The sequence below is a fragment of the Stigmatopora argus genome, chromosome 9 (genome assembly GCF_051989625.1).
Source record: "Stigmatopora argus isolate UIUO_Sarg chromosome 9, RoL_Sarg_1.0, whole genome shotgun sequence".
Lineage (NCBI taxonomy): Eukaryota > Metazoa > Chordata > Actinopteri > Syngnathiformes > Syngnathidae > Stigmatopora > Stigmatopora argus.
In genome coordinates, this window is record NC_135395.1 from 18,091,095 (window position 1) to 18,114,472 (window position 23,378).

Consider the following 23,378-nt stretch of genomic DNA (forward strand, 5'->3'; position numbering starts at 1 on the left):
GCGGTGGTATACATTGGTGCAGTAACGATAAGGTCAGGCGCAGTGCGAGTAAAATCGATGCGCGAGCTCATCACGTGACAAGTCTAAAATACGTAAACCTTTTGCGGATGTGAAACAAACTGAAATATGATCTACAATGCATGCATGAAAAAAACACTCACTAAATTAATGTCACATTAAAATTAAAGGACGTGGAGGACGTGTTTAAATTTATGATTAAGGTGATTTTGATTGGTTTGTCTTTATCTTAATGATTTAAATGACTAGTTTTTAGCCCACGGGCCGCACATTTGATGCCAATGACATAAACTATCAAATGCCATACATGTACCACTGATGTAAAGAAAATGGAAACCTGCAGCCAGAAGAAACAGTTTTAAATCAAGTGTATAGAGACTATTTGTGACTTAATTAACCCATTGACATTGATGGCGATAGACATCCGATTCACTTTTACTTTAAGAGGTGGTACTAATTATTCACTGCCAGCCCCACCCACTTGAAACGGATGGAACTTCAGTGGCAGCCAATGAGTTAATACAATTTAGTGAAACAAATATGAGTTTTGGTCAGTACGTGCAAATGTGTATTATTAATGCATTACTATTTCAAGTATTGTGCTTCGACGAAGATCAGAGGAAGGCGTGTGTTAAGCGTTCCATTAGGTAAACATAGTGTGTATGACGATGATCTCTGACAAACGTATAAAGGGTGAGGAGCACTTTTGAGATGGGGGAAGCTCATTCTCCCTTCAACAAGCTCCAAAGAAAGTCAACATTAAATGCTCGTCCGCAGTAGTTCTGAGTGTCATTTCAATTTGATGGCACTAGAGGTCGCCACTCGCAACCATATGAGCGGCGTCTCCGCAGTGCTGCTTGCCTACGAGGAGTGCGTTCGATTGTTGCAGGGCTCAATGGCGGACGTAGCAGGGTAGTCGCGTAGACATCACCGAGGACAATAACATCTCCGCCGTGGCAATTCCTCGTCGCCGCACAATTTCTATTTTGCGCTGACTCTAGCGCTACATTTATCGGCAGCCCAAGACCGATCCCCCCCTTCCTTGATCGTCTTTTATCACTTTCGAGTTCGCATTCGAGCAAGGAAGTTAACACCGCCGTTCATGCTGGCTCCATAAGAGGCAGCTAGTTTGCGGGCAAAACATGGGAGAGTCTCTTGAATTGATCGGGAAGCGTTTACTCTTGCTCCTGGGGGACAGTGGGACTGCCAACGGATCCGAGTGCAAGCAGACCCCGCGATCCAGGGACTGGCTGCGGGGGACGGTGCGAGCAGTGAGCGTCATTGGCCTGGCCGCTCCGGACGCTAGCGGTGGAGAGGCGACAACAACAACTCCTGCTGCGGGACTGACGGTCGGTGTTTACATATGGTGTGCCGTAGCACAGTGTAACCTAATAACGATCACCCATGCCCCAATGACGCCAAATGTGTTTTCCCCCAATAAAATTGCGCCCGTGCTCATGCGGATACATTTGATGACATCCACTATTAGCTTTGTCATGTTCTATCTGCGTCGGTGCTAGCCTCACGGACGGCAGGCTGAAGCTAAACTCGAGCCCGAGGATTCTTCGGCCTGTGCGTGGTTTCCTTTCCATCGTAAACAAATGTCACCCATCTTCTCCAACTTTGCTAAAACCCCACAACACTTTAAAGAAATGACCTTGTTCCAATTAATTTATGGTCAAATGACTATTCGATTGTTTTTGCTCTCCTGCAATGACAAGTAGCATTAGCTTTTTGCTTACCCGCTATCTTAGTTCACTTAGCCTCCTTTTACCTTTTAATTCGCTAAACAATTCATTTAACATAATTTCAGGTCGTAAATGTTTTGTATTGACTAATTTACTTAAAACGATCGAGGCGTGGAAAGGATTTTGCACATATGGTTGCACTAACCTGTGTCGTTTGCCAAATAAAGACGTTGGGGTGGATGAAGGTGGGTGACCTACATTCGTGAAACCAATTAATCAATTAGACAAACACTAACAAGAGTCATTACATTTGAATAAGTGTCGTATTATTTTATTCTTGATGACAAAATTGTTATCCCGTAGGTTTGTCCCATATTGAAAAATGCTTGCACGAGAATATTTCTAAGTGTCCTGGTGTATCTGCAAAAATGAGAATATCGTCAATAATCTTATGCCATGTCAGAAACTTGAGAAAGTGAAACTTTGCCTTGTTAAGGCAGTAGATATTAACGATGAGGACATCCTCATTTTGTATCAAATGTTTGAAATTATGGCTTAAAAATAAAGTTATTTGTTGCCTAATGCACACATAGGCTGAAAGTGGTAAATGTATTTGCTTGCAATTGTGGGTAACTGATGAATTGTTTTTTCCTTTGCAGGTGTTTGTGGAGTTTGAGAATGCATTGCAGCGGTGTTCGTGGGTGCAGGTGTACGATGATGCCGTTAAAGCGCTATTGGTGGAAGACTCCATCGTTTGGGCCAATAGGAGCGCTACTACTGCAACTGCCGGATCAACCACAGCCTGGCCCGCTCTGGTGAGTGTTTAATGTTTACGCTTCTTTTTTGGTACACAGTCTCAGCACCTAAAAAGCTGGGGGGGGAAAGTACATTATATGCAAACAGCATGTGTTACAGACAAAAATGCACCATTGCTTGCTTCTCACGGATGTTTTTTTTCCTCTTTTTGCTTAGGCATTCCATTCCATTGTGGACCGAGTAGGTTTAGGAGCTGTTCTTCCGGTGCAGTATTTTGGAAGCAACAATCTTGAGTTCCTACCTGACAAAAAGTCTATCCACAGGTTTGAGGTAGGATTTTTTTCTTTTTTACTTTGCATTGCATTTGACTTTCTCCTGATTTTTAATGTTAATGGAACTTCACACAACATTATAGGTCTACACTTAACTGAATAGACAGTAGAAATCCAACGTTATTATTATGTTGTTATTAAAGAAATAGGAATTGTGTAGAGATTTACAGGATCTCGGACCGTGTTTTGTTGTATTGCAGTTTGATAAAGACATACGACATCCCCTGCTGTTGGAGCAGCCCTCAGTGCAGACTGCCATCTCCAGCTGGCATAGTGATTTTGAACTGCAGGAGATTCTCAGAAAGGGTAAAAATGGCTCAGTGAACTCTTGAGCTCTCCTTTGTCTCATGCAAAATAGTATTCCAAGTTTTGAATTTACATGTATCGTATTTTCTCGCATATACGCTGCATTTGTCGGTCAAAAAAATGATGACTGAATCAAGGGTACGGCTTACAAGCGCACAAATTAGACTTGACATGCACGAAGCTGAAAGGTGACAACGCCATAACGTAAGACAATGCGGCTGATGCGGTCATTTATTTCAAAATAGTGAAAAAGATAAACAGATAAATTGTAAAATTTAATGATTTTTTAAGGCAATTTTAAGGGTACGGCTTATACGCAGAGGTGGCTAATATGCGAGAAAATAGTCTTTTTTTTAATTACATGACATTCATAATAGCAATGTGTAAATTTTTCAGGCATTTACTGTCCACATTCAAATTTTCCTCACAAAGCTGAGCTTGCATGTAAACATTTTCTTTGTGCAGGTTCATACACGATTCAAGGACGGAGGGTATGTGTATACCAACCAGAGCTCGAGGATTGCTGGGCCTTGGGACTTGTCTCGCAACATGACGTGATCTCACACGTAATGGAGATCTTGTTGGACAAGGTGATGATTTTAATTGGCTTAAAAAGAACAGATCAAGGGCCAATCATTAACACAAAACACTTTTGCTTTAGAATAAAGAAAAACAGCTGGTGGACCCACGTGTTATACACGTCATGCTCGGGGATGGAGAGGTAAGGCTTCTAAATCAATTTAGTCAAGTTTTTCTATACATAACAGACATAACATTTTTATCTACATGCCCTACACTTATCATGCTTGACCATTGTATTGTGAGACTGGACTTTTCAGCCATTGACGAATGACTAACCTTTAAAATTCTTTCTGAAATATATGTATCATTAAACCTCATTAAATGTTGAAATGGATCATGTGGATCATATTCACCATGCATGCCATTATTGTCTTTTATCTCAGAATCTAACTTTATTTTTATACTTTTTTTCCCTACTCATAATTAAACAGAAAAATTCATTTTACAATTCATGTTAGATCTGCACTAGTATTACCAAAGTTTGTGTTTAATGCATCAATACTGTGGTCCCTGATGCCAAATATGAAATTTATTATATTTTGCCACTGTTTGATATCTTTATTTATTTTTAGCTGGGCAAGAATGGCCGTCCAAAGATCGACAGCGAAACATCGAAGGGTGACAGTAGTCGCAGACGCCGGACAGCCTCGGAGGAGGAAGACATGAACTTGAAGCGTTTTAAAGGAGCAGCGGAACCGGGAGCCAACGAGCAGAGATGCGATGATTCCAACCAAAACTTGACGGACGGGGCCGATGTGTGGGCGGGAGACGCTGCTGGTGAACAAGTCAGCAGCAGCACAACCAAAAATGGCAGCGCCTCAGAGGAAAGCTTTCTCCAGAACCAGGTGTCATCATCCCAAACCAATTCGTCCGTCCAGATGGATCAATCAAACGCTACCCCGACGCGATTCTACGCCCACGCCAAGGAAAACGGTCGGATGCACTCCTCCCAAGGAGCCCCGGACTCGACCACTTCGGTTTCGCACACTCCTACCCCGCCGCCCCTCAAACCGGCGCCCTCTGCCTTCTCCGCCACCTCTTTCCCCTCGCTGGGCCAGATGCCGAGCCTGGTCGCGGGGGCCCCGGTCAACAAGGCTTCCCCGATGCCCCTGCCGGTCAGAGAAGAAGCCTCCAAATCATTTTCCAAAACCGCAGCTCTGGTTTCCCCCGGGCCCGTCACTATTTCTTGGTCTTCGGCCGATAGCAGCGCGAGTGTGGCGCTGTCTGCTTCTGGAGCTTTTACCCCGAAGCCTTCAAGTTGGGCAAGCCAGGGCGAGGTAAGAGAGCAAATAGATGTTTGTATCTTCTGCATTCTCAGCTTTTTTTGTTCTCTTTGAAGGGAAATCAGTAATATTTTTCCCCAAAGAGTACTTTTTTTTTTCTCCTCGCGCACAATAGCAGTAGCCCTGCATACACGTCGGAATTGAATTCAATTATCAAAATGGGTTATCAGGACTGTTGACCTAGCTTTCATTCTTATTATTTTCCCAAGGGGACGTTTCTAATATTAGCACAATGGTATCTGAGCTATCACTTATTTGATCTTTTTGCAATAGAGCTTTTTTTACCCCTCCTATCATAAGCAAATGATGTGATCTCAACCTAATTGAGTATGCTCTCACCTTCAATTCAATATTTGAGAAACATTTGCTCCTAACTGCACAATTTCCTTTGTCACAGGGATCTACGAAGACCGCCTTGGGTTATCGGCTACCGTCAGCGGTCCCCGCTGCCCCTATATTTGGAGAGGTTACCTCACAGACCAATGGCGCTAAGGCTGCTTCTGCAACGTCCAAGGACACTTCCAGACCCTTTGGATTTGGCTTTGGTAGCGATAATAGCGAGACTCCATCCCAGCCAGACCAAAACTTGTTCATCCAGTGCATGACCAAGAATTCAGACTCGAACCCAGGCCTAGCTGGTGCTCAAGGCCCGTCCAAGGACACGAACTACTTCTCTGCCGTGTCCGAAACCCTCAACAAGGACCCCCCGAGCCTTTTCAAGTCGGTTTCGGAGGTTGTGAAAAAGGCAGAGCAGAGCAAAATCTCTGACGTTCCTCCGACGGGGAATGGCGTGGTTAGTAATTCTTCGCCAGCCTTCCCAGGCATGATTAGAAAAGCCTCGGTTCTCGGGGTTTCTGCCACTGCGCCGGGACTCCCGAATCTCTCAAAGAGTTGTAATAATGGCGCATTGACGGGGGCCGGGGCCACGCCGTCGAGTTTTAGTCCCTCGGAAAGCCATCAGAACCTTTTTCTCCAGGGCTCCAAAGAGCCGGCAAATCCATTTTTGGCCTACGGGGACAAAAATATGCCCGCATCGTTTGCCGGACTCTCCAGAGCGGAATCGGACTCTGACAAAAAAACAAACCTTTTCACTATGTCGGAGCCAATCAAGGGCATTCTACCGTCTCCGTTCTCAGCACTCTCATCTTCCGCTTTGCCCAACTCCTCCACCTCTCCGGCACCGGTTGTGTCTCAAAGGGCTCAGAATGAAGGCGCTCCGATAAAAGAAGAAAAGCCACTCGGGGAGATGGCGTCCTTCGTGCCGGGCACCTCTGTTTTTACTACAGTCGACCCCGCCAGGAGCGGCAGCGCTGTCTTTGGAGCGAGCGCCCCGTCTAGAATGGAACAGCAGCCGCCGCTGCCGTCCTTTGACCACAGCCTGACGCAGAAGTTCGCCTTGGAGGAACGGGCGCAGTCAACCAAACGGGACTCCGACCTCAGCAGTAACAGTGACCTGTCAGACCTGAGCGAGAATGAGGAGGCTCCGGACAAAGGCCAAGCTCACGGAGAATCATCTCAGTCTGGAAAGGATGGAGCCATGATGCAGAAAGCTAAAATCCAAGGCGCTGCTAAAGGCCGTCCACGTACTAAGCCTTTCAAAGGTAGCCTTTTATTTACCCATGTCAGACTTGGATTTTGTTGTTATAAACCTCCTGACATTTGTTTTTTGTTTCCCCCCCCAGTGGGCCAATCTGTACTGAAAGACCTTAGTAAAGTACGCCGTCTCAAGCAGTCCGGAGAGTCTTTTCTCCAGGACGGCTCGTGCATCAACGTCGCTCCACACTTGCACAAGTGCCGAGAGTGTCGCTTGGAGCGCTACCGTAAATGTCGCAACGCGGATGACGATAGCGAAGACGACGAGGATCCCAATGTAGCTTGCCGTTTCTTCCACTTCCGAAGGTACGCTTCCGAAAGCCCAATTTTCCACGGTCCTACCTGGAAATTTATGAAAATCAACATAGATATAACAAATTTGAGGGAGCAATTTTATTCAAATGTCAAACTCAACTTTTAAGTTGATTTGCAGAAGTACAACAACCGTTTCAGGATATTCTCATTTTCCCAGGAGTACTGTATGACTTTGATATATGTTTTAAGAAGGCACAGCACATATTAACAAACATTTATATTCATGTTAATGAACATGTATATGTAAGATTGTAGCCGAGGGCTAATTTCCATCTTTAGTCCCTTGTTCAGGTTGAAGGTGAACAATGACACATACATAGTCACCTCTAGAGCCAGCCGTTGTTGATGTTTTGGAATGTTTTTTGTACAAAATCTTGCAGTGGAGGAGTAGATATGTGATTTTGTAAATCTTCTGATATACTTGTTTTTTTCCAATTCTCCTTTTGATTTTGAACAGGTTGGCTTTCACTCGTAAGGGCGTGTTGCGCGTTGAAGGTTTCCTAAGCCCGCAGCAAAGCGACTCAATGGCTATGGGTCTATGGCTACCTGCACCCACCGTGCAAGAGGGTCTCGACCTCGATACGTCCAAGTACATCCTGGCCAATGTCGGCGACCAGTTCTGCCAGCTGGTCATGTCCGAGAAGGAGGCCATGATGTTGGTGGAACCTCACCGTACGTACAAAGAGGATTTCAATGTTCTCCCGAGGACATAACAACATTTATAATCACTCTTCCGAATGACCCAGACGCTACCTTCTGCGTTTTCAGAGAAAGTTGCTTGGAAACGTGCCGTTCGAGGTGTGAGGGAAATGTGCGACGTGTGCGAGACCACCTTGTTCAACATCCACTGGGTGTGCCGCAAGTGTGGCTTCGGCGTGTGTCTAGACTGTTATCGGCTTCGTAGGAACAGACCGAGGGACGGTAAGTCTCCATATTTGTGCTCCTTTGACGAGTTTAGCGTAATATTCAAAAAGGACATATTTTAGATTTGGATGAAGAACCAGCCGACGACGTTTTCTCTTGGTTGAAGTGCGCCAAAGGCCAGCCTCACGATCCAGAGAACCTCATGCCCACGCAGATTATCCCGGGGACGGGTAACTACTTTTGCTCATTTCAATGGAACTGAATTTTTATGGCCAAACTCACGTTGGTGAATTGTTGTCGTAGCTCTGTACAACATAGGTGACATGGTGCACCTAGCCAGAGGGAAATGGGGGATTAAAGCCAATTGCCCGTGTGCCAGTCGACATGTAAAGTCCCTAGTCCGCCATAGTGCCCCCAATGGAATTTCACAGGTGCGTCATATATTTAAAACATCACAATTCTATGAATGTTTCTCCAATGTGTTCTAATGACCGCTTGCTCATCAGGCAACGCCAAACAGCGGCGGCATCCCCGGAGCGACAGTCTCCGCTTTTAATCCAACTCCCAAGTCGGAGAACGAAACCTCAACTCTCAAAACCGAAACTACACAAACGGCTGTATCGTCCAGTGGCGGGCCGGGGGAAATTGTGAGCAGCACTAGCCTCTCCGCTAGCGGGACGTCCTCCGTCGGTAACTTTGCACACATCCCCGCCAAGGAGTCGCGCACGTCAGGAGAAGGCAACAGTTCTGCCCTGCACTGGCTAGCCGACTTGGCCACGCAGAAATCCAAGGATGACACAAAAGGTGAGGCCAAAGGCAAAGCGCTCTTTCTATTTCCGAGGGTGGCGTCGCTCATTGGCCGTCCTTCTTCAACTCCAGAATCGGGTTCGCTTCGCGCCATGATGAACCGGGAGATTCGGCCACCTTTTGGGCTGGACTCCCTGAGTGCCCTGTCCAGGCCATCGGCCTCCAGCCCTAAGCTCTTCAACAGCCTTTTACTGGGCTCCAGCGTGGCACAGTCCAAACCTGAAGGTTCCAGTCTTCGGGATCTGCTCAACTCCGGACCAGGGAAGCTTTCCCAAGGACATGGCGAGAGTGGCGTACCATTTCCATCCGTCTTTACCTCTGGAGGCGTAAGTGGAAACTATTTCCGTTCATGCGTGTAGAAGAAATAAACCTTGGCGATTTGCTTGCTAACCATTGTTTAGTCAATGGCAGTTCGACAATTTTAAGGGTAAGGCTTGTATGCGGGGTCGGCTTATATGCGGAGTCGACTAGAAAATAGGGTATTTTTTTTCCGGTGAATGTATTGTGAACCATATAGTTCTGTCTACTCAGAATGATAAGCTGAAGAGCAGCCTTCCCAATTTCTTGGACCACATTATCGCCTCAGTGGTAGAGACGAAAAAAGCCGAAGGCCGACGTACCGGAACCTCCGAGGGAAGTGAGCTTGGCGTGTTGGGGGCCCGTAAAGACGGAATCATGGGCCTAAGTGTTCTGGAACCGCACACCTCGCACTCCTGGCTTTGCGATGGGCGACTCCTATGTCTCCAGGATCCCAGCAATAGCAACAACTGGAAGATCTTTCGAGAGTGCTGGAAGCAGGGACAAGTAGGGGCCACCATTCGAATTCCACGCAACCTCTTATTTATTCATTAGGAACATATTCTAAAAGTTTTTTGTTGAACTTTCTCATATTTACCAAGCCCGTCTTGGTGTCCGGCATACACAAACGACTGAAATCGGCGCTGTGGCGTCCCGAGGCCTTCAGTGAGGAGTTTGGCGATCAGGACGTAGACCTGGTCAACTGCAGGAATTGTGCCATTATTTCTGACGTGAAGGTTCGAGATTTTTGGGACGGCTTCCAAATCATCTCAAGTGAGTTCACTCACATTTTCTTTCTTATTTGTACATTTTCTCTGCTGCTTTATCGGATTTCAGGAGAAGCCTGGAGCAGAAATGAATGTCATACACTCACCATTGATTGATATTTCTTTTATTGACTGTAGAGAGACTGAAAGACAGCGAAGGCAACCCGATGGTATTGAAATTAAAGGACTGGCCTCCAGGGGAGGATTTCAGGGACATGATGCCCACCCGGTGAGTCAAGAGACAAATATACTAACAAAAAACAAGCAAAAAAATCTGCAACTATAATCCTTTTAACCAGAGTTGCATTTGGATTCCCGAATTATCACGTTCATGTTTTTTTTTTCCCCCCGTGTGTCACAGATTCGACGATTTGATGGAAAACCTTCCTCTGCCCGAGTACACTAAAAGAGACGGCCGTCTAAACCTTGCCGCTCGACTGCCTAACTTTTTCGTACGACCGGATCTTGGACCCAAGATGTATAATGCTTATGGTGAGAAGATACGAGCGGGTTTCATCAATCTGCTTTCCCCGATTCTTACGCTTTTGCACGCTCGTTATTTTCCTCAGGTCTGATCTCAACCGAAGACCGAAAAGTAGGCACCACCAACCTCCATCTCGATGTGTCGGATGCTGTCAACGTCATGGTATATGTTGGAATACCTTTGAGAGAAGGAGACATGGACAAAGGTCAGTGGACTTGGACACCAAAACATGAGCACTCTCCTGCTATCAAGTGTTATGATTCATAAATTACAGTACAAGTAGTACTCAGTCCATTAAATGACCACTTAGTTTGGAACATTTTTAAAGTGCTTCCTCTTAGGTCCTAATAGCTCCCTCATTTCCGCTCAATTGTTGATTCATGCTAGTTTTGCATCGTAATAATCTCGCCAAAAGCATTTGCTCACCTTCTTAGACTCACATGAATAATGTTATTCCATTCCTTAGCTATAGGTTTTATTATGATGTCGGCCCATCCTTTATTGTTATAAAGGCCTAATGTTTAAACATATTTTGATGCTATTACTAGTGACGGTAGACAAAAACTAACATTGAGAAGTTGCCTCAGTCAAAGCATCCGTTAGTCCTTTAGACTTTCTTACATGCTAAATATAAGTGACGCAAACAGAGGAGCCATAAGTGAATTCAGTTGGGTACTTGCATATGTTGTTTTCATCATAGCAACATTTTTCCTTCACAGAGGCAGATATCAATGGACGTCAAGGTGGGTAGAATTTCAGTTGCATCACTTAAATAGCATGCCTTTCTTCCCGACTAACTCCCCCCATCTTGACTCCTCTACTCTGCAATAGGGCTGGGTAATAATGGCCTTGAGAAATAAAAAAAGAAAATCTGATTTTCAATTATCCTTTGCAATGGGTAAACAAATCATCATTGCTTTTCCTTTTGGTAAAATGTTCTAACCACGATCTAAGTTCAACTGAAATTGTTCCACATTCATGGAAAGAACTCTTTGAAAGTCAACAAGTTTGCTGGCAACTTTTCTTATTTTTTTAAATTAGCTCCAGCATTGTTTTTAGTAACAAAAAAAGTGCTTGCCAGCAGTGACACTCTTTACAGATTTAAAATTATTCAAACAATGCCTTTTTATAGAACCCAGTCAAGCTTGAAATATGCACTTATCAATGGGGGCCCAAGCATCATCTATCTAAAAATGCTTTTAATTTTGAATGATATCAACATCATTTTTATGGATGCCCGAAATTTACAATTTGTGAAAACTGTCAAAAATGTGCTTTTCTAAAACCAGACAAAGAAAAAACGTAGCCCGTTTATGAAACTCTCCTCATGTTATTTGTGTTTTTCTTAACCCCGCCAGAGGTCATGACCACTATCGAAGAGGGAGATGTGGACGAAATGACAAAGAGGAGGGTGTACAAAGCAAATGAGAAACCCGGAGCCCTCTGGCACATCTACGCCGCCAAGGACGCCGAGAAGATCCGAGAACTCCTTCGCAAGGTTAGCGACGACAAATCGGCTAAGTTGCCGCGTCGTTTTCTCGGCGAGCTTTCCACTTTGATGCGTTTTCCCACTAAAAGGTTGGAGAAGAGCAGGGTCAGGAGAACCCTCTGGACCACGACCCCATTCATGACCAGAGCTGGTACTTGGACCAGGTTCTCCGCCGAAGACTCTACGAGGAGTACGGCGTGCAGGGCTGGGCCATTGTGCAGTTCTTAGGCGATGCTGTTTTTATCCCTGCTGGAGCGCCGCACCAGGTGAGGAGTTTTTCCTATGGAGACACAAGGCCAATTGTTTTTAATTTTTTTTGTAATTTTCTGTCCTAAGGTGCACAACTTGTACAGCTGTATCAAGGCAGCTGAGGACTTTGTGTCTCCAGAGCATGTAAAACACTGTTTCAGACTGACACAGGAGTTCAGACACCTGTCGACCACTCATACAAACCATGAAGACAAATTACAGGTCGGTCAGTGCGCCAAACACAGGCGCCACTTTTTATTGTGTGTTAGTTGTACCAATTTGCCAGTTTATGCAATAACTACTGAATACCAAATGACAGATCTTTTTATTCATATTCAAAGCTTTGTTAAAATATATCTGTTACTCTTTTCATCCCATTTGCACATTGCCTCAAAAGGTAAGCAGATTAGAGTTGCCAACCATTTTGGAAAAGTGCAAAATTCACACATCTTACTTATGCATTTGATTCATCTGCACTATAAACCGGATGAATTCGTAACACCAGTTCATTGTCAATCATCTGAGCACGATAATAACATTTGATTTATATCAGGGGTCGGGAACCTTTTTGATGGAAAGAGCCATAAACAATTCATATTTTTTAAATGTCAATCCTTGAGAGCCATGCTCCGAATTTAAAAGTCAACATACATGAAAATGTGTGCCTTTTTTAGTCATTTCAGCACTTTTAAAGTACAAAAAGTCTTGGAATTCTTTTGACAACATTGTTACGTCATTGCTAATCAATGGATATCAATGAGAAAATCCATGCAAAAAAAGTGTAATGAAAAAAAATGATTATAAGGCGCGGGGGTAGTGTCAATGTACCATAATACCAACGTAACGCTCCTATTCCTGCGCTTTCTCACCAGCAGTTTCCATATTTTACCTCACAGGTTAGTGGAGAGCCATATGTGGCTCCCAAGCCATAGGTTCCCTACCCTGATTTATATTGCCCCATGTAAAAAAAATGTTTTTTTCATTTTATATCGATTTTGTGCAAATCGCATTCACTCCTGATGAAAACACAAAACTCCTGAAATTAGACAAGGTTGCTCTTTAAATGGGGTCGATGGAGGTTGACAGCTCTGTTAACATATTAATTTATTGCTACCATAATTCCTTTTCCGGGCCTGTTTGATTACTTTGTCTTTTACAAAAAAATATCTTGAATGATACTGATAAAGGCCATTTTAGATTTTACATAGCAATCATGGGGTATGGGCAGGAATGGCTCCATATTAAAGCCAATGATTTCATAACTCACCTTTGCTTCTTCATAGGTGAAAAACATCATTTATCATGCGGTGAAGGATGCAGTTGGCACACTGAAGGCCCACGACCCCAAACTAGCCCGCCCGTAGTTGCTGCCCTCGTGGTATGACGACTAACTTCCCAAGACCACTTTACTCCAACAAGACCTCCACATCACACACACACACACACACACCAACAGCAGGGCTCCGAACGGCTACTAGATGTGGACCTTTGACCCCTCAAATCTTTTAACTTGCAATTGTGTGACCAGTAAATTCTCAGAATGTATTCTTTTTATTTTATTTTGGTAACCTGCTCTACACTTAAGCCCATTTGTCGGCAAACATGCACAAGCCTGTGTTTAATGAACTCATCAGTAAAGTAGTGCAAATGTGAATATTTCACCTTTTAAATAATGAACTTCAAATTTCAGGTTGGGGGGTTATGTTCCATCTGTAAAAAAAAAAAAAAGAAAAAAGAAAAAGTTAGTCTGGAGCCTTCAACCTAGATACCCCAACTGCAGAGTGTACGAAAACAAAAGTGTTATTTTCCAGCAGCGGTTACAGTTTGAATACGGCAGAATATATAAAATAAAATTTAGGGGGAGGGGTCCGACCTTGTTTTGAGTGTCAATGAAGGAAGTCCCTTTTTGGCTGTCACACTGTACGCCCAATTTGTCTAGTTTATTCACCCCCCACCCCTAATTTGTTTGGATGAACTGTATTTAAGGTCAATGTGTTTGTTTTGTTGTTTCCATTGTATATGTACAATGTGCGAGTAAGGGAGGTAAAAGCTGACGTGCCTTTGAAGCAGATGATCAGCAACCATATATGAATTAATGTGTGTGCGTATGTGTGCGTGCGTGCGTGTGTGTTCCAGACTCATGTTTCTATTTTAATGACGTCAATGTATTTCAATAGATGCAAGGTTAACCTGTTTTTTGTAGATTTCCGTTGGTGACTTTTGCGCAGTTTTCAAACCGGGTGCTTCTACCCACAGTGGCTGAAAATGTATTTGTGAAGCAGCCAGTGAAGGAAGCAGACCAAAGTTTTGTATTTTTAGTTTTCACTTGAGGAGTCTTTTCTTTTTTTACACACCCTTTATCATTGCACAAGTAATGATCAGATGGACTTCATAGAAGAGGCTGCAAAAAGTGCAGATTTCCAACATTGTTCTTAAACCATATTTGCAGCTGAACAGAACTACTGGCCATTAACATTGTATCAAAAATATATTGATCTTAGCAGTCTGTTTGATTTTTCACAATAAACTTAAGAAAAATGGCAATCCTTTGTTAGCTCTCACTGTTTTGGTTGCAAGACCATCCTAATTGGGCAAAAAAATCTTATTGGACATTTTTAATTCAGATTAAAATACACCACCCCAAAGCTTTTTTCAAAAAAAAATCTATCCCATTGACAATTGATCACCTAACTAAAAAAGGAGGTCATTTTCTTCCTGACCTTATTTCCACAAATTGCTTCTTGAAAAGATGGCAAAGTGGGGCAAGTGACAGAGCAATTGTTCTAAAACTCAAAACTCCCACAAGCAAACTGAATTGACACATTTTTCCTGTGTAAATGCATACTGTCAATGCAAATTAACATGTTTTTTCCCTGTGGAAATGCAAACGGTAAATGTAGGAACATTTTGCATTTGCATGTTGACTTGTGTCAAAGTGTTGATGAATCTGTCGCCCTCCTCTGTCACAGTGCAGAATTGTACTTTTCCGGCGACTGGCCCTTTAAGAAGCGCTTCGCATTTACAGCCTCGCAACGGCGACGCAAAGCAGCTTCTTTCCTTGCCCGAGACTGCAGCGCATCCTCGGCCACCCCCTCCGCGCACCTGACGGTCGATCCCTTCTGGACGAGCGGCATGGGGCTCCCCTAGCCCGCTCGCTCGCCATTCAGCGGTTCAACCTCGAGGCGGACAAGACAACCGAGCGGAGGTCCATCAAGATGGTGTCGTGGATGATCTCGAGGATGGTTGTGTGAGTAGCGGGGCTGCTTGTGTTATGATGCCGTGATGGTTGGCATCTGAGCGGCGATGCCGCCTGATGCTGCCCGTCGCGCTGCCCAATGACGAAGCCGCCTCCTTTGATACCTTTAATCACCTCATTTTGAAAAATAAACACGTCCACTCGGCTCGAATCCGCTGAGAGGACGTCGCCTAATTTGCCCGTTAATTGCTCAACATGACGCGCTGCAAAACTAACGTTTGCTGGGGGCTAGTTAGCTAGCTAGCTAGCAGTTAGCACTTGGCAGCGTTCAGACACACAAGTTAGCTCCTGAGTTGCTTCATCCAAACAGTTTGACATGCGATACCACGCCAGGAGAAAGCTTGTAAACTTAGTAAGGGTGGATTTTATTCAAGGAAACTCATCACTTATTTTGCTTAAATGTCAATCAAGGCGAAACGCAGTGACTGGCCCTCCCCAACATCATGACTGCAGCAGCACATTTTTAACAACATTGTGATGGATGGATGGATGGATGGAAGGACATTAGAGGAAGATTCCATCGTTTAGGCCTCTACTTAGGGAATGACTCGACTGAACTACTGCATCGCTCATCATAGTGTTGTCAAGCCGGATAAGGTTTATCTTTTTAAACTTGTGAGGTGTTTGAATATCTCTGCTTTTTCATTTGCCTATAAAATGATATTCCGCTGATTACGTGAGCAGACCTTGCAGATGGTTATCTTCTGAGGGCCTGCATCTGGCCGTGCCATATTGCTGCCCTTTTCAATATGAGGAGTTTGTAAAGATAGGTGTGGCACTGGCTAAAAATAATATCTGGGAAGCGAGCGTTTACTCATATGTGATGCATAATCGGAATTCATCGTGACAATGGTTTCTCGTTTATGGGAGTTGTATATTGATTGAGGTTTGATGGCCTGAAATTTGTGAGACCCAGCTCCCATCATCTGATTCTGGGGTGGTCTAAAGAATGGGAAATGATCACATTTCTTTGTAATAGAAGACCTACAACAACCTTGTAAGTACCGTCATTCATAAGATTGAGGAATAAGAACCAATTAAAGTTGGGATTTATTTAAGGGCAATTCACAGATATCCTCAGTAAATAACACAACAGGATGTTTTCATTGCACATTAACTGAATGGTAATTGAAATGTGAATTTATCTGTAATAGGCTGCAGATCACTTTTCAGCCAAAAGTGCATTTTATTGAAAGCAGGGGTCAGAACGAACCACAAGATAACATAAAAAAAAAACAATCCAGGAAAAAGGTTGTGTTAATCAAGAGGTGACTCAGAGCAACATGATACAATACTGCAGATCGATGGAGAAGTGACCTCTGACCTGTTAAGGAAAATCCGATTGTCTGTGAAAACACGTTTTGAAACGGTTCAAACAATGTAGTACTAAATAATATGCTCGTCTAAATGAAGCTTTCAGTTCCAGTGTTTATTTCACGTTTTGCTCAGCCAACAACAATGAAAGGTTGAATGGATGCTAGGATACCAAAGCTAATCGCACTGTAACCTAGTCATGATTGACTTCTTATCTCATTTCCTGACTAAACGTATCAGCTTTTTGTGTTTTGACAAACCATGGCCCATCACATGAGAACAAAGGGGCAGATAACAGAAATCTTTGACATAAAATACCCGCCTTTTAAGCAGGAAGGCATTTGTTTAGTTTTTTTTTTCAGTTAACACCAAGGTTCACTTATTTTCTGTCCTTTTAAACTCAAGTTTTTTCTTCTTTTTCTTCCCCAGCCTTGCCTTCGGGACGCTGTACCCAGCATACGCGTCATACAAGGCTGTCAAAACGAAAAATGTGAAAGAATATGTAAGTATTACCCCTGGTCTCAAAATACAAGCACATGATTTTTGACCCTCTTTGCTTATTCCAATTTTTGAAATGTTTCGCCTCAGGATTCTGTCAAGCTTACTTACCTCTACGGAGGACTTGGTCTTTGCTTGTGTAGGTCTTTCTGTCAGAAGAATTCTGAGCAAAAAAGCCTGGGGATATTTTTGGTGCTTGATGAGCATTTATATTAAAAATCACATTTTTTATGAAATGTCCTCAATGTTGCATTTGCTAGTATGATGCTAACAATTGCATCATACTAACAACTGTTCTTGTATTTTACCTCAAACTGAATAATGCTCTTATCTCATTACGTGTGCATTGTGTGCATATTATTTTAGTACTATAAATGTTTTTTTTCTTACTATAAGTCCCACTGGAGTATAATTTGCCTTTTTGATGGGCTATTTTTTTTTTTATCGATCCGAACCCGAGAACAAAAGTTATACTGTAAAGTCATCGTAAAATAGGGAACAGACAAAATAGGCACCTTTTAACGTAACTTTAACAGTTTTTTTGGGGAAAAAAAACAAGATGACGAGCTGTTGGTAGCCAGAGTGAAATTAAAAAAACAATTAAACCCTTAAAAGTTGTCCATTAGCGTGAGGAGTCTTAAACGGGATCCTCCCTGCTTACCTCATCGCTGCAAAGGACGAAAGCAAGGAGGTCCGTGAGGGGGAGGAGCTGTCGCCTGGATTCACTCCAAAACAACCACCTCCTTCCCCATAGGTTACCATAGCAACCCCCCCCCCCCCCCCCCCCCCCCCCCCCCAATTTCGTATGGTCTCTACTAGAGCAGACGTAACAGAGGGAGGAATCTGTGTGGGCCACCATTTTTAGAACTGTTATATTGGTCTTTCTTCCTCTTTGCTGTCACTAAATGGAAGATTTTATGCATGGAAAAAGACAGTCTTTTTTGTGAAGTTATTACATGATGTGAAAAGATGGCCTACATATCATTTGTGTAGATGAAATCATGCACACTGATGAGTCACAGATGTTGGATGGAGCTACTTTGAGTACATCTTGTTTACCATGTGATCCAATAAATACATTTTTTCCTCCCAGGTGATAGATATTCTTATGTAATTTTGTGTGTGTGTGTGGTGTTCTATGCATTCAGGTCAAGTGGATGATGTACTGGATCGTATTCGCCTTATTCTCCACGGCCGAGACGGCCACAGACTTGTTCCTATCGTGGTGAGTGGATTGCGGCTTATGTTGGTTGGGATCTTTCTTCTCGGCGTGCTTTAAATAAATCAGCCCTTTTATATAATATCAATTGACGCATTCACGCGTTTCCAGTGCCCCATGTCATCTGCTAGGTTTATCATTGGGGACTTTCTTTATTTAAATGAGCTTAAATGATGCTTCTTCCCTCAATGTTTAATTTTTTTTGCAGGTTTCCTTTTTACTTCGAGTTGAAGATCGCATTCGTAATTTGGCTCTTGTCTCCATACACCAAGGGCTCTAGTGTCCTCTATCGCAAGTTCGTCCACCCGACCTTGTCCAACAAGGAGAAGGTGGGAGGCAATGTTTCATCATTTATATCTGATTTACTGTAATTGGCTTTTGGTTGATTATTTTCTCTCTTTTTTATTTACATTTTTTTCTTTTACGTTTGCCGCAGGAGATCGATGAGTACATTGCACAGGCCAAAGACAGGAGTTATGAGACCATGATGCGCTTTGGCAAGAGGGGTCTCAACTTGGCTGCTAATGCTGCAGTCACTGCAGCCACCAAGGTCAGAAAAAGTTTTTCTTTTTAGACAAATAATCTATCCAACTTGGTATATTTCATTTGGAAAACTACATTCCCTGATTAAACTTGACCAGTAGTAAAAGGCACCCCAGCTATCGAGGTTTGATCCCGTATTTTCTGGACTATAAGTCGCACCAGTAAAAAAATACACAATGAATAGGAAATATGAATGTTAGTTGTATTTTTTGGGGTGGTGAGCAATTTTTTTGCTTCATCAGAAACCGAGAACAAACATACGTTAAAGTAACAATTATAAAGAGGCTAAATAGTTAACATAACAGTTTTTTCAGATAACTATAGCCTAAAAAAACAGTCTGTCAGTGGTCTGATAGGGAAAAAAGTCGCACTTGAGTATTAGTCGCAGGCCCATCCAAACTATACACTTTAAAGACCGAAAAATATGGCCGTTCTCAGAAAATAAATGTTAGTATCAAGTATAATAATTGGCTATCAAACTGATCAAACAGTTTTCGCTTGATCACTGGGCAGGGCCAGGGTGTGCTGTCGGACAAGCTGCGCAGTTTCAGCATGCAGGACCTCACGCTCATCAACGCCGACGACGAGCTGTCCCTGCGCTCTTCGGACGGACGGGGGCGCCGTGAATCCGTGGACGACGCCGGCTCGGGAGCCAGCACGCTGCCGCGGGCCAGGAGCGCCTCCGCGCGACAGAGTAAGACCGCTTGCCGCGTTTCGCTTATGAATTTTGCAGACCTTTAGGAGAGAAGATGCCACCCGTCCATTCGTGTAGGTAGAAGAAAGACAAAGTGAGACGTCCATCTCATTTGCGTCGTTCTCTCGCAGCTCGCTCCATGGCTTCCTCGTCCCTGGCTGACGAGATATCATCTCAACACGGCTCCGACCAATCGGATGCAAGAACTGACCATTCGGACGAATGCGGGGACTCGGGAGAAAGGGCCCTCAGGAGGACCACCTCCACGACCGCCAAAACCACTAAGAAGCCGGCTGTGAAGACGGAGGTACACACTCTCATTCAATGTAAAGTAGGCTTCTATTTACGAGAAAAAAAAATTGCATTACCAAACTACTTCTGGAACCGATTCTTTTCATAAGTGGAGGAACGGTGGATGAGTGGTTAGCACATCGGCCTCACGGCTCTGGTGTCCTGGGTTGAAATCCAGGTCGGTCCACATGTCTGGAGTTTGCATGTTCTCCCTGCGTGGTTTTTTTCTCCGGGTACTCCGGTTTCCTCCCACATTCCAAGGACACACTAATTAGACACTAAATTGGCCCTAGGTATGAGTGTGAGCATGAATGGTTGTTTTTCAATTTCCGCTGGGATAGGCTCCAGCACCCCCCGCGACCCTAGTGAGGATAAAGTGGTTGGGAAAATGAGATGAGAGAAGTAGGGTTAGCGTTGCCGTCCAACTTCATGGAATGTTGTTTCAACTTGATTGTCTTTGTTGTCTTGTTGCGTGATCCCGGTGAAGATTCAAAGCAAGACGGTGAAGAAGCCACCAAAGAAAAAGAGCACCGCCAGTGCAGAGACACCTCCATGAGAGCCTTTGCAACGCCCCCTTCTGGCTGACCTCCATATGAACACGCACACATACACAACATTTAGCACCAATTGCTGTCTGTATTTCATTTGAGCTTTTCTCAGTGGCTCTCTTAATTTGTCTGATGACCTTTCAATATTTCTTAGAGACTTTTAACGCAACGCGACACTTCAGTTTTTCTTTCTTGTTTTTGATGACATGAAAACGGAAGACAACAGGTATTTAAAGTGAAAATTCGGAAAGTAGCGCTAGTTAAAAGGATGTTTCTTAATTCTTAAAAATAATATTATTTTAATTATTTATTATCGGCATCCTTTCTTAACAACGTTCAATTCGTGTACTCATTTTGATGTTGCAGCCTTGTTCATTTTGGTGTCTAATGTTGGAATAATTGTCATTGTTTGTCTGCTAGGTTTATTTTTGTGGCGTTCTTTCAACTTTTATATTCTTTGACATGAAGAAATAAATGGCGTGTTGAGTTAGGATGTTCTTCTCCCTGTGCTCACGTGGGTTTTATCCAGCTACTATAGCTTACTGGAGATTCTAAATTGGCCAATGTGACCACGAATGGGCGCCAGTATGCAACTGCCGACTGGCTGGCGACCCATCCAGTTGTTTTGCTAGTTCACCTTGACTTTAACAATGAAGATATGTTCATATTCCTGTTCCACGTTTTGGTTTCCTTGTGGAGATGGAGAATTTGGCTATGGAATTTCTAGCTCACACAGCTCTCCTGAGTTTAATTGTATTTGTTTGCGCTTTCATTGGAATCTAAGCATGAAGTTGCGTGTGCGATACCAGTTGTGACTAGTAGAGGGAAACATTTCGCCTCTAACGCCAACATTGTAAATGGACGAGGACTGTAAATAGTAGTACAATGCGAGCTTGCTTGCCTTATCTTAGTCTGATTTGTCGAGCACTTTCATTTGGATGTCTCATTGAAGTTTAGTTTTAAAATTGGAAGACAAGTGCATTTAGTTGTCATTTAAATGCTGAGCCACTTCCCACTTTGTTTTCAAACACCAGCCAGCTCCACCATTCTGCAAAGGCTAAGCTACACATTTGCAGTTTTGCACCCAGCTTTGACTGAAAAGTCTTGCCTAATGCTGGAATCACTCAACAATATTTCCCTTATTTATCATTTATATTGAGTTTTAAGTCGTACTGTACACTCTAATTCTCATATGTATAGTTGTGCAAATGATCAAAGTCCATGTGAATCACAAAGGTGTGTGTACTGGATTGAATCCGTAATAAAACTGCTAATAAAGAACAAGAAATGGACTTGCTCCTTTTCTTTTTAAATGAAATTATTATTTAGGAAAACCTTCAATACTCTAAACATTTTCTATATGGATATTAAAGTGTCATATAGTATACACTTTAAGTTGTCTAACCCAGCAAGAGTCAAATTCTAAGATTTAAAGTAAATGTTGGCTCTCGTGCTTGAACTTTAAAAAGTATTTATGTTGTTAGATGTCCAATTCAATTTGGAAGTAAGACGTCATTCCACCATGAAATTCAAGCAGTCCTCCAATCACATGCAAAATGAAGCTGTCATACATAAACTATCATGATTTCGAAATATAGTAACACATTTGCCCAACACTTGATGGCGATGTATCCCTTAAAATATCCGAGATGCTGCAAACATTCCTTCTGTAAGCAGATTGGAGGGGATGACCCTCGGGGGGGCTGCACCATCTGTTTTGCTGGAATATCCAAAGACTTTCCCCGAATATGAGCCTTTCCAGCCGGGCCCTAAGGTCATCACTTTCCCTTAAAACGTGACCTTTGAGAGGGCTGCTAAAGTGTAACGACCGATGATGTCTGCTTCTGGGATGTACGCATCTCGACAGCTTATATAACACGTCGCCTACAATAGGGAGATGTTTATATATTTAGATATCTGTAGAATGCAGCAAATGGCTGCATTTGAACGGATCTTGCTTAGAATGTCATCAAAATGAGGTTTTACATTATTTTAATGACTAAAAAAAATAATTTGGTGATGTCATGTATCACTCCAGGTACAATTGTAAAATTTATTATTTATCCATACAATGTGAGAGTGAGAAAAAGGCCATACCAAGAGTTTTAATGCAATATCTTATTAAACAAGCTCCTTCAAAAATGATAATGCTTACTTTTTAAGCCTTAAAGGTATTTATATATTCATATTATAGTCCACGAGTGAACAACAATGCTAACAAACGGTAATTAATACCTTTTAAATAGTGTCAAAAAATGGTAGAACGATTATTGTCGAGTTAGACTGAAGTCATATTATTCCATCTAAATAAAACATGCACACGCAGGGCATTACGCTAGTTTAAAAATATGTTTCACAATAATTGGAAGCTTGTCTCATCTTTTGTTTTCGTGTGAGGAAAAAAAGAAAGTTGAGCACGCCTCTTGGTTTTGTGTTTTAAAAGATTTACTCTGAGACAAAGCAAGATGCCATGTTGGGTGCGGAGGGGGGGGATGATGTCAGCTGTCGCTTTTTCTCCGGGTGCTGCTGCTTTATTATTATTATTTTGGGCTCTACTTATAGAGCAACAACTTCCTCGCAGAGGAAACTTTGCTTTTCACAGTATTTCTCATTATTGTCACCGTGTTTGCCTTGATTTTTTTTCTCAGCAGGCAATATGCCGTAGCGTGTACGTCGGTGCCTCGCCATCATCTATGAATAACAAATTCAATTTGAAATTCATTCTGCCAGGCAAATATTGCCATGTAATCTTCAACTATTGCTTAATATGATATGAAAGAAGCGCTTGATTAAAAATGTTTTGTAATATCATTTAAAGGTATAGGACACCTCCATCGCTTAGATTTTTTTATGGGAAAAAAACTGTATTTGTTTTATTTGGGCTGTTGTAGAGGCCATTTCAATATTCATTTTCCAATCCAGTTATCCTCACAAGTGTCTCGGGGGTGCTGGAGTCTATCCCAAGCCAGGGGCAGCAAGTGGAGGACAACCTGATTTAAATGACAGCCAATCGCAAGACGCGAAGAGACAAAGGACGACCAATCATAGCTAGGATTTGGCAATTTAGAGTGTTCAACCAGCTAGCCTAGCATGTATGTTTTGGGGATGTGGGAGGAAACCGGAATACCCGGAGAAAACCAACGCAAGGCGGGAGAGGACATGCAAACTCCCAACTGTGAGGACCC

The 23,378-nt window shown here is 43.0% G+C and overlaps 2 protein-coding genes across 4 annotated transcripts; both read left to right on the forward strand.

Annotated features, from left to right (window-relative positions):
* The first annotated feature begins 771 nt into the window (after positions 1-771).
* Positions 772-14,374, forward strand: kdm3b (lysine (K)-specific demethylase 3B). 3 transcript variants are annotated; one of them, XM_077609584.1, is made up of 26 exons: positions 773-1,367; positions 2,366-2,521; positions 2,679-2,792; positions 2,995-3,100; positions 3,566-3,690; positions 3,762-3,821; positions 4,255-4,959; positions 5,363-6,566; positions 6,648-6,864; positions 7,331-7,545; positions 7,642-7,794; positions 7,860-7,967; positions 8,041-8,168; positions 8,244-8,384; positions 8,454-8,541; positions 8,617-8,870; positions 9,076-9,348; positions 9,444-9,615; positions 9,747-9,837; positions 9,970-10,100; positions 10,178-10,297; positions 10,812-10,835; positions 11,451-11,590; positions 11,671-11,847; positions 11,918-12,052; positions 13,114-14,374. In XM_077609584.1, the coding sequence occupies exons 1-26, from the start codon at positions 1,161-1,163 to the stop codon at positions 13,192-13,194; spliced, it is 5,325 nt and encodes a 1,774-aa protein (XP_077465710.1). In that variant the 5' UTR covers positions 773-1,160; the 3' UTR covers positions 13,195-14,374. The 3 variants fall into 3 exon arrangements, with proteins under 3 accessions (XP_077465709.1, XP_077465710.1, XP_077465708.1); XM_077609582.1 differs by having other exon boundaries at positions 8,244-8,541; XM_077609583.1 differs by lacking the exon at positions 10,812-10,835 and having other exon boundaries at positions 772-1,367; positions 8,244-8,541.
* A 474-nt stretch (positions 14,375-14,848) lies between these two features.
* reep2 (receptor accessory protein 2) lies at positions 14,849-21,485 on the forward strand. The gene is made up of 8 exons (XM_077610317.1): positions 14,849-15,077; positions 16,830-16,902; positions 18,047-18,123; positions 18,326-18,446; positions 18,554-18,667; positions 19,174-19,354; positions 19,486-19,661; positions 20,133-21,485. The coding sequence occupies exons 1-8, from the start codon at positions 15,046-15,048 to the stop codon at positions 20,199-20,201; spliced, it is 843 nt and encodes a 280-aa protein (XP_077466443.1). The 5' UTR covers positions 14,849-15,045; the 3' UTR covers positions 20,202-21,485.
* Positions 21,486-23,378: the final 1,893 nt, after the last annotated feature.